The sequence below is a fragment of the Loxodonta africana genome, chromosome 4 (assembly GCF_030014295.1).
Source record: "Loxodonta africana isolate mLoxAfr1 chromosome 4, mLoxAfr1.hap2, whole genome shotgun sequence".
In the NCBI taxonomy this organism is placed as follows: domain Eukaryota; kingdom Metazoa; phylum Chordata; class Mammalia; order Proboscidea; family Elephantidae; genus Loxodonta; species Loxodonta africana.
Window position 1 is genome coordinate 173,862,111 of NC_087345.1, and position 12,035 is coordinate 173,874,145.

General features: G+C 37.5%; 1 protein-coding gene across 3 annotated transcripts in view; it reads left to right on the plus strand.

The window, feature by feature from the left end:
• ZEB1 (zinc finger E-box binding homeobox 1) overlaps positions 1-12,035 on the plus strand; it is a 225,937-nt gene that overhangs the window by 155,469 nt on the left and 58,433 nt on the right. For all 3 annotated transcript variants that reach the window (XM_064285047.1, XM_064285050.1, XM_064285048.1), the window contains one exon: positions 1,342-1,542. In XM_064285047.1, coding sequence (XP_064141117.1) covers positions 1,342-1,542 — 201 coding nt within the window. The remainder of the gene's footprint in view (positions 1-1,341; positions 1,543-12,035) is intronic.

Sequence of the window (12,035 nt, forward strand, 5' to 3'; positions counted from 1 at the left end):
TGATTATTACAGGGAGTCTGAAGGAAAACATTGATTACGCTAAATTATTTGTTTTAGAGAATTTTGTTCTCAACTATTACTCATAGCTCTAAGAGCTGTAAAAGTCATTCAGAATAATTACATATATTTGTAATACTAATGTTAAATTTCACTGAAATTCATTAAAAATTATGGAAAAGGTGCCCATGTGAAAACTTCTGAATGCCAGTTATTTTTTCAGTATGACTTGTGGTTATTTTTCAGAATAATTTGTAGGAATTTGGCAAAATTTCTTGATTCTTTCTAAAGTAGTACAGGGTGGAGAGATTAGTATGATATCACAGGCCTAACTGACAATCTGAAAATACCTTTGGTATGAAAAAAATTAATGATGTAATGCTATTTTATTAGGAGGGATGGCTTCTTTTCTTAAACTGTAATGCTTTAAAGGTTTGAAGCCCTAATTCTACCTAAGCAGTATTATATAAGCACATTATTATTGGAGAAGATGTTTAATATAATGTTTAAGAATACAGAATATAGAACCAGACTGCTGGAGTTCGAATTCTGGCCTGCCAATTCCTAGCTATATGATCTTGGGCAAATTACTCATCCTTTCTATGCTTTGGTTTCCACATTTTTAAAAAAAGGGTATAAGTAGTAAGTAGTAGGCAGATACCCTATTCCATAAGATTGTTGTAAGAATTAAGTGAGTTACTATTTTAGAAAGCACTTATACATATAGTAAGGAGTCTCTGGGTGGCACAAACACTTAAGCATTTGAATCTACCCAGTGGTGCCTTGGAGAAAGGCTGGACAATCTACTTCCGAAATATCACAGCCATTGTAAGCCCTATACAGTGCAGTTCTGCGTTGAAACACATGTGGTTAACTATGAGTCAGAATCAACTGGGCAGTTGATCTGGTTTTATGCATATACTAAGTGCTCGATAGGGGCCCTGGTTGGCGCAGTGGTTCAGAGCTGTGGCTGCTGACCAAAAGGTCTGCAGTTCGAATCCACCAGCTTCTCCTTGGAAAACTTATCGGGCAGTTCTCCTCTGTCCTGTAGGGTTGCTATGCGCCCGAACCCACTCTACAGCAACGGGTTTGGTTTTGGCTTAAGTGCTCAATAAGTGTAGCTATTACTGTTTGCCATTTTGCCCATCTAATGTCTAGTAAGTGCCGTGTGTGTGTGTTGTCAAATAAATTACTTGTTTAGATATCATGGTCTAAAAACATTATTGAATTACAATCTGGTTTAAGAGCCCTTTTTTTTTTTTTTTTGGTTCTATTTTCTTGAGGTAGAAAAACTGATTTTTACATTAGGTGATTTTGAATATTTGTTTCTTGTTTGTATTACAGTTACAAATTATAATACTGTGGTAGAAACAAATTCAGATTCAGATGATGAAGACAAACTCCATATTGTGGAAGAAGAAAGTGTTACAGATGCAGCAGATTGTGAAGGTGGTGTGCCCGAAGATGACCTGCCAACAGACCAGACAGTGTTACCAGGGAGCAGCGAAAGAGAAGGAAGTGCTAAGAGCTGCTGGGAAGACGATGGTAAGTTTAAGTTTTATTGTAATATTCTATTCTTTTGATTCTTTTGAAAGACACAGGTTAACTTAAAAGATAAATTGAGTGAAAACTTTGAAATGAACAGTAACTTTTTAAAATTGATCAATAGAAGGTATCCTTCCACTTACTAAAAAGTGAATTATGAAGCAGAATAATGGAGTTAGACTATTTATACAATGCTTATAACATATGAATTTTAATTGACTTTTCTAAGATCTTAAAGCTTTCTATATATCGTTAATATAATTTAACATACATTTAATTTCATATTGTGACCACCAATGAAGATCTTAGAAACCAACAAATTCTGTTTTGATGCAATGAAATCGTAATTTGGTATGCAAAAATCCCAAACACAGATAAATAATAGGAATTTTCTGAAATGTTTGTAAAATATTCTATATGTACATCAGAACCTTGTAAGTAATGTTTGTTTTCAGAATTTGGTTTGTCCTTTCATTTGCTTTAAATATTTAGTCAAATAAATTTTTTACTTTTACTCAAACAAGCTTGGTTTAGTGGAGGGAGCAGTGAAAATAAGGAGACCTTCTACTTACCACTCTTTCAGTGAACAAACACTGAATATATAAACCTCTCTTCCTCATTTGCCAAATGAAGAAATTAGACTATATTTTTTTTTCTTTCAAGTCTAAAATTCTTTCTTTCTACTTTTTCAGAGAAGCTAAATAAATTATTTAGCCTGTCTTGCCAGGATTTAAGCAACAGTTGTATAAGAATAGAAGAATGTGTTTTATTAAAAGCAAACCCTCTACATCCACACCATCCTCAGGAGTCAACAAGCAAGGTTGCCTTGGTTAGGTGACAGAGAAACAGAGAATTGTCTATGAGAAATAGTAACCACAAGCTGTCTTTCACTGATTTGCAGCCCAAATTCACATTACTGGGTAGTCTGATAAATCTCAAGCAATAATTTGGTTTAAAGTAGAACTGCTAGTACCCATAGACACCAAGCAAAAGCAAATACATATCTGTTTAGAGGAACAGACTTTAATACTTCTAGCACTATAGACACTGCCCAAATAATTTAGCAAGAAGAATGCAGCATAAGTAAGAATTACAATAAGCAAAAGGAAGCAGAAACTGAACACTAAAGACTTTAATTACTAGAGTTATCTGCTAGAGATTATGAAATGACTGCTTACTGTGTTTTAAAAAAAGGTAAAGACAAACTTGAAATTATCTGCTATGATAGAATAAAATATAACTAACAGATATTAAGAAAACTTCAATGGAACGTCAAAAGATTAAAAAAAAAGAATAATAATAAAATCAAAATTGAGAGGATGGATTTAACAACAAATTAAACACAGCTAAAGAAATAATGAAAGATAGGAAAAAATATACTGAATGAGACCCAAAGAGACAGAGATGGAAAAATATGAAAAAAATATTAAGAGACATGAAAAATAGTGTTAGAACATCCAGTGTATGTCTAATTCAGGAGAAGAGAGACTAGGGCAACAACAATATTTGGTGGGATAATGGCTGAGAATTTTTCAAAATTAATGAGGGACACTAGACCATAGACTCAAGAAGCCCAACAAATCTCAAGAAAGATAAATAAACCAATCCCTAGTACCATAATGGTGAAATTGTAGAATATCCAAGACAAAGAGAAAATGTTAAAAGTAGGGAGAAAGGAAATTAGATTATGTTTGATGAAGTGGCAGCTCAGTGGACAGCTGAATTCTTAGTAACAACAATGGAAGCCAGAAAATATTAGAGTGATGTCTGCCTACACAGAATTCCATACCTAGCAAAACTATCTTTTAAGAAATAGGGTGAAATAAGGTAATGGTTTCAGGTAAGTTTCAGACAACCAAAGCAGAGAAATTTGCTTTACTAGACACTGAAGCACATTTTAAAGGATATATTTAATGCATGAGGAAAGAAATCCTTGATAGAAGGTTAGAGATGTAAGAAAAGTAGAGGAAATAGCAAATAAATTGGTAAAGATAAATACATAGTATTTCCCATGCAAATAAGTACTAACCAAAAGAAAGCAGCATAGCTAAATTAATTTCAGACAATATATAGACTTTAAGGCAAAAAGCATTATTATAGATAATGTTGTTGTTGTTGTTAGGTGCCGTCGAGTCAGCTCTGACCCGTATCAACCCTATGTACAACAGAATGAAACACTGTCCAGTCCTGCGCCATCCTTACAGTCGTTATGCTTGAGCCCATTGTTGCAGCCACTGTGTCAGTCCACCTCGTTGAGGGTCTTTCTCTTTTCTGCTGACCTGTACTTTACCAAGTATGATGTCCTTCTCCAGGGACTGATCCCTCCTGACAACATGTCCAAAGTGCGTAAGACTCAGTCTCGCCATCCTTGCTTCTAAGGAGCATTTTGGTTGTACTTCTTTAGAGGGATTTGTTCATAAAGGATCACTTCATAATGATGACAGATTCAGTTCACTAATCAGATATTATTTTAAATATGTTTGTACCTAAAAACAGGCTTCAAAAATATGTAAGGGAAAAAGAGGTAATCTACAAAGAGAAAAAGACCAATTTACAATCATACTGGATTTTTTAAAAATTTAGTGGTATGAAATTTAACACACCTCTCTTAATCATTGATAGAATAATTATACAAAACTGATGAGAACACAGAAGATGTGAAAAATGCATAAGATATATAAAACCAAAGCAAACCAAACCCATTGCTGTCAAGTCGTTTCCAGCTCATAACAGCGCTATGTAGTAAAGAGTAGAACTGCCCCATAGGGTTTCCAAAGAGCTGCTGGTGGATTCAAACTACTGACCTTTTGGTTAGCAGCCTGAGCCATAAGATACATAGACAGAAAACAATGTACCTAATACAGTCATGCACCATATAACATCTGTTCAGGCAGCAGCTAACTGTATATACATCTGTGGTCCACTGGGTACTCTCCTGGAGATGCCCACAGCCCAACTTGACAGCAAACCTGCCCCTCTTGTACGCGCAGGAACAGGCGCCCTGCCTCTGGGAAGAGTGGATGCCAGATCCTGCTCCCAAGTGCCCCAGGTCAGCATGAATGGCAGGGCCCAGCTGGGGTGGGGTTGCCAGGTCGCTGAGACTTCTCCCCTGCTTCCCTGTGGGTGCCTAGAGCTCCCGCTGTGACTTTCACAGGGCTGCAGGGCCACGTCCTGGGCGAGGCTGTCCCAGCCCTGACCTGAGCATCAGCAGTGGAGCTGCCTAGGCTGCGTGCCATATAGCAGCATGGCCCAGTGGACCCAGGTGTTTGCACAGTGTCCAAATCACATAATGTCCTGTTTCACAGAACCTGTCATGGACACTGACATGTGACTTTCAAAATAGTTTCCAGATCATAGGTAATACTTAGAAAAATTGAACATATATAGGGTCATAAAATGAATCGGAAATTTCAGAGGATAAAATCATGCATGAACACAGTATAATTAGGCTAGAAATAAGATATGTAGAAAATTATGTTTGGAAAATTCAAGAAATACTACTTTTTAATAACCATGGGTCAATAAAGAAGTCATAATTATAATGAGGAAATACTTTGAACTGAACAATAATGAAAATATCAAAATTTATAGGATATGGTTAAAGTAGTTTTTAGGTTAAAACTTAGATCCTAAGTCTAATATTTTATGAGGCCAAGTTATATGACTTTTTTTTCAGTGAACTCATGGTGGATATTAGTGATCAATTTTTGTTTCTTAAGCACACACAAATAATATAATCTTTATAACCTGGTATGGAATACATTCTTGGCATAGATGTTAAATATCGCCAACCTGTAGTTTTCTAAAGAAAGTGGAAGGTATAATATGCAAATTTAAATGGCATTTACCCAGCTTTTCTAGCTAAAACTACTCCTTAAAAATCGTAAACCAAACCAAACCCACTGATAAAAATCATAACCAGTGACAAAACAGTTTGTGTATTAATTGTTTAATGAGAAACTAATTTCCTCTGTAAATTTCACCTAAAGCACAATAAACAAAATCATGACCAGTAAAAAAAAAAAATCAGTGCTGTATTTTCAAAGATTGTTATGTTTTCTGAAATATAATTTACATGAACCAGGATACCAAATGTTTTTGTACAATGGCTTATCTAGCCTGGGTTTTGGTTTCCCCTTTTGCTTCTCGAACATTATACTTTCTGGAAGAGAAGAGCAAAACTAATTCTTCAGCTCCTGGTTACCTGTAGGACTTGAGCCCACACACTAGCATGACAAACAATGATTCTTACAATCCAGCACCACATTGTCTTCCTAGACTTAATCTTGCACCACTCCCCTTGTCCATACTCTTGTATTCCTCTAAACCTTTGCATGTCCTATTCCCTGTGTCTGGCATGTTCTCTTCCTCTTCTGTTATCTCCTCCGTGAACTACTGCCTGACCTCCATAGACAGAGTGAATATGTGGTCTGCAAAGCTCCCCTTGTTCGTAGACTTTTCACAATGAACTGTGACCAATTGTGTACATACCCCTGATTGACTGGACTAAAACATGAAATAGAGCAGGGACTGTATCTTACTGATCTCTATATCTTTTACCACTAATGTCCGACACATATTAGATTGTTCAGAAGTCTTCTAAAATGAGTGAATATGTTGACAGTTTCGTTTTTCTTTTTAATTGTAAATCCTTGATAGTTATGCTATCGGTTTCAAGACGATGGTTTTGCCCTCCCTTGCTTACCTTAGCATTTTGAGAACCTTGGTTCTTTTTCATTTTTAATTTTCCTGACATTACTTGGACTTTAAAAAAAAGTTTGTTTTTTTTTGTTTTTAAAGTACATGGCCTAAACTCCTATATTCATTCATGGTCGTGTGACATTCTTTCTGCTCTTTGCAAATATACTTTTAAAATCTAAGCTGCCTAAAAGCGGTGCTCAGAGGCCAATTTATATCAATAAATGCACACATCCAAAAAGAAGAAAGGGCCAAAATCAAAGAATTATCCCTACAGCTTGAACAAATAGAAAGAGAGCAACAAAAGGAACCCCCAGGCACCAGAAGAAAACAAATAATAAAAATTAGACCTGAACTAAATGAAATAGAAAACAGAAAAACAATTGAAAGAATTAACAAGACCAAAAGCTGGTGTTTTGAAAAAATGAACAAAATTGATAAACCACTGGCCAAACTGACAAAAGAAAAACAGGAGAGGAAGCAGATAGCCCGAAAAAGAAATGAGGAGGGCGATATTACAACAGACGCAACTGAAATTAAAAGAATCATATCACATTACTATGAAAAACTATACTCAAACAAATATGAAAACCTAGAAGAAATGGATGAACTCCTAGAAACACACTACCTACCTAAACTAACACAAACAGAGGTAGAACAACTAAATAGACCCATAACAAAAGAAGAGATTGAAAAGGTAATCAAAAAACTCCCAACAAAAAAAAGCCCTGGTCCAGACGGCTTCACTGCAGAGTTCTACCAAACTTTCAGAGAAGAGTTAACACCACTACTACTAAAGCTATTTCAGAGCATAGAAAAGGATGGAATATACCAAACTCATATCCCTGATACCAAAACCAGGTAAAGACACCACAAGAAAAGAAAATTATAGACCTATATCCCTCATGAATGTAGATGCAAAAATCCTCAACAAAATTCTAGCCAATAGAATTCAACAACATATCAAAAAAACAATTCACCATGACCAAGTAGGATTCATACCAGGATGGTTCAACATTAGAAAAACAATTAATGTAGTCCACCACATAAATAAAACAAAAGACAAGAATCACATGATTATATCAGTTGATACAGAAAAGGCATTTGACAAGGTGCAACACCCATTCATGATAAAAACTCTCAGCAAAATAGGAATAGAAGGAAAATTTCTCAACATAATAAAGGGCGTTTATACAAAGCCAATAGCCAACATCACCCTAAATGGAGAGAGCCTGAAAACATTCCCATTGAGATCGGGAACCAGACAAGGATGCCCTTTATCACCACTCTTATTCAACATTGTGCTGGAAGTCCTAGCCAGAGCAATTCGGCTAGATAAAGAAATAAAGGGCATCCAGATTGGCAAGGAAGAAGTCACAGTATCTCTATTTGCAGATGACATGATCTTCTACACAGAAAACCCTAAGGAATCCTCCAGAAAACTACTGAAACTAATAGAAGAGTTCAGCAGAGTATCGGGATACACGATAAACATACAAAAATCAGTTGGATTCCTCTACACCAACAAAAAGAACATCGAAGACAAAATCACCAAATCAATGCCATTTACAGTAGCCCCCAAGAAGATAAAATACTTAGGAATAAATCTTACCAGAGATGTAGAAGACTTATACAAAGAAAACTACAGTACCTTCAACAAGAAACCTAAAGAGACTTATATAAGTGAAGAACATACCTTCCTTGTGGCTAGGAACACTTAACATTATAAAAATGTCTATTCTACCAAAAGCCATCTATACATTTAATGAAATTCTGATCAAAATCCCAAGGATACTCTTTAATGAGATGGAGAAACAAATCACCAATTTCATATGGAAGGGAAAGAGGCCCCGGATAAATAAGGCATTACTGAAAAAGAACAAAGTGGGAGGCCTTACTTTACCTGATTTTAGAACCTATTATACCACCACAGTAGTCAAAACAGCCTAGTACTGATACAACAGCAGATACATGGACCAATGGGACAGAGTTGAGAATCCAGACAAAAATCCATCCACATATGAGCAGTTGATATTTGACAAAGGCCCCAAAACAGTTAAATGGGGAAAAGACAGTCTTTTTTACAAATGGTGCTCGCATAACTGGATATCCATCTGCAAAAACATGAAACAAGACCCATACCTCATTCCATGCACAAAAACTAACTCAAGATGGATCAAAGACCTAAATATAAAATCTAAAATGATAAAGATCATGGAAGAAAAAATAGGGACAACATTAGGAGCCCTAATACATGGCATAAACAGTATACAAAACACTATAACGAATGTAGAAGAAAAACTAGTTAACTGGGAGCTCCTAAAAATCAAACACCTATGCTCATCCAAAGACTTCACCAAAAGAGTAAAAAGGCTTCCTACAGACTGGGAAAAAGTTTTTAGCTGTGACATTTCTGATCAGCGCCTGATCTCTAAAATCTACATGATTCTGCAAAAAAACTCAACTGCAAAAAGACAAATAACCCAATTAAAAAATGGGCAAAAGATATGAATGGACACTTAAGAAGACATTCAGAGAGCTAACAGATACATGAGGAAATGTTCACGATCATTAGCCATTAGAGAAATGCAGATCAAAACTACAATGAGATTTCATCTTACTCCAACAAGGCTGGCATTAATCAAAAAAACACAAAATAATAAATGTTGGAGAGGCTGTGGAGAGATTGGAACACTTAAACGCTGGTGGTGGGAATGTCAAATGGTACAACCACTTTGGAAATCAATTTGGTACTTCCTTAAAAAGCTAGAAATAGAAGTACCATACGATCCAGCAATCCCACTCCTTGGAATATATCCTAGAGAAATAAGAGCCTTTCACAAACAGATATAGGCACACCCATGTTTATTGCAGCACTGTTCACAATAGCAAAAAGATGGAAGCAACCAAGGTGCCCATCAACGGATGAATGGATAAATAAATTATGGTATATTCACACAATGGAATACTACACATTGATAAAGAACAGTGAGGAATCTGTGAAACATTTCATAACATGGAGGAACCTGGAAGGCATTATGCTGAGTGAAATTAGTCAGTGGCAAAAGGACAAATATTGTATAAGACCACTATTATAAGAACTTGAGAATTAGTTTAAACTGAGAAGAAAACATTCTTTTGTGGTTATGAGATGGGGGAGGGAGGTGAGGTGGGAGAGGAGCATTCACTAATTAGATAGTAGATAAGAACTACTTTAGGTGAAGGGAAAGACAGCACACAATACAGGGGATGTCAGCACAATTGGACTAAACCAAAATCAAAAAAGTTTCCTGAATAAACTGAATGCTTCGAAGGCCAGCGTAGCAGGGACAGGGTCTGGGGACCATGGTTTCAGGGGACATCTAAGTCAATGGGCATAATAAAATCTATTAAGAAAACTTTCTGCATCCCACTTTGAAGAGTGGCGTCTGGGGTCTTAAATACTAGCAAGTAGCCATCTAAGATGCATCAATTGGTTTCAACCCACCTGGATCAAAGGAGAATGAAGAACACCAAGGACACAAGGTGATTACGCGTCCAAGAGACAGAAAGGACCACATGAACCAGCAACTACATCATCCTGAGACCAGAAGAACTAGGTGGTGCCTGGCTACAACTGATGACTGCCCTGACAGGGAACACAACAGAGAACCCCTGAGGAAGCAGGAGAGCAGTGGGATGCAGACCCCAAATTCCCATTAGACCAGACTTAATGGTCTGACTGAGACTAGAAGGACCCCGGTGGTCATGACCCCCAGAGCTCCTGTTGTCCCAGGACAGGAACCACTCCCAAAGCCAACTCTTCAGACATGGACCGGACAGTGGGTTGGAGAGGGACGCTGGTGAGGAGTGAGCTTCTTGGATCAGGTGGACACTTGGGACTATGTTGGCATCTCCTGCCTGGAGGGGAGATGAGAGGGTGGAGGGGGTTAGAAGCTGGCGAAAAGGACACGAAAAAAGAGAGTGGAGGGAGAGAGTGGGCTGTCTCATTAGGGGGAGAATAATCGGGAGTGTGTAGCAAGGTGTATATGGGTTTTTGTGTGAGAAACTGACTTGATTCGTAAACTCTCACTTAGAGCACAATAAAAATTATTAAAAAAAAAAAAAGAAAAACCTAAGCTGCCTGAAAACTCCTTTTGTATGACACTTTTCTTTCTCTTCTTAAGAAACAATTCTTTTATAAAACATGAATAGAGAACGCAACCAGTCGTAAAGTTGCTTTCTTGGTGCATGTGTAAGGCATCTAAAAAAAGACCCACTGCCGTCGAGTCATCTAGGAAGTAGTAAAATAAGATAATCAGTTAATCCTTCATCAGCTGTTTTAAAAAGAATCACAGAGACTTCCAGTTATGTAAAGATGGAGTAGACTGCCTTTTCCCTATTCTTCCCACTAGGCACAGCTAAAAGCCCTGGATATTATATATAAAACAAGTACAAGAAAACTCTGAAAGGTGGAGAGAAGAAGGCAGGCAGGCAAGGGTCCTAAGGACCCAAAGAATGACACAGCAGTGAGTTCTTTGGGTTTCCTTTTGGCCTCATATATCCCCACTTGGGCACAGGGGGAACCAGTAACCCAAAATCACCGACAGACTTGTATACACACATAAAGCCACAAGAAAAGCCTGCTCTCCATAGCCATAGACCAGAAAAGGGACAGCCTAGTAAAACAACTTTTAGATGGTAAGTGTTCTACTCAAGCCAAATACCACAGAAAAAACTGTGACCTGCTCCCAGAGGCTGAGTGGGGAACCTAGACTTCTCAGTGGTGTCAAAGAAGACCCAGGTAAGGGCCTGGGCTGGGCGTGATGTCAGAGGATGCCTGGTGAGGAGTCAAATTTTCACCATTGCCCAGCAGGGTACCCCTCTCATGGTGTCAGTGGACACAATGTGTGGAGCATTAACAAGGCGCACCTGCCCCTCCCAGCCAGGGCAGTATCACCAAAGGCCAGCAGTAACAAGCAGCCGTTTTCCCCAGATGAAGAATGGCAACTGAGTGGGAAACCTGGACTCCCATTCCCACTTGTAGTAATGAGATGATACCTGGCTTCCTCTACCAGAGTGCTGTCAGGGGAGGGCTCCTAAAACAGAAGGTTTTGATAAAAATCTGATGTCTCCTAACATAATAACCAAAATGTCCATCTTTCAATCAAAAACCACTTGTAATACCAAGAACAAGGAAAATTTTAACTTAAATTAAAAAAGACAACAGATACCAGCACTGAGAGATAAAGATTTTAAAGCAGGCATTGTAAAAATACTTCAACTAGAAATCATGAACATGCTTGAAAGTAAAAAATAGAAAGTCTCAATGAAGAAATAGAAAATATAAAGAAGCACCAAACAGAAATATTGTAGCTGAAAAGATATAACTAAAATAAAAAGTTTAGTAGTTGGGCTAGTAGCAGAAAGGAGAGGAAAGAATCAATGAACTTGATGATAGAACAGTAGAAATTGCCCAATCTGAACAACACAAAGAAAATAGACTAAAAAAGAAAGAGAGCCCAAGGACCTGTTCAGATCTAGTATTTATGTCATTGGAGTCACAAAGAAGAGGAGAGAGAGTGGCGCTAAAAACGTATTCAAAGAAATAATGGCTAAAAATTTCCAAAATTCAGCAGAAGGCATAGATCTGTTGTTGTCAGGTGCTGTCGAGTCAGTTCCAACTCATAGCGACCCCACGTACCACAGAACGAAACACTGCCTGGTCCTGTCCCATCCTTACAATCGTTGTTATGCTTGAGCCCATTGTTGCAGCCACTGTGTCAATCCATCTCATTGAGGGTCTTCCTCCTTTC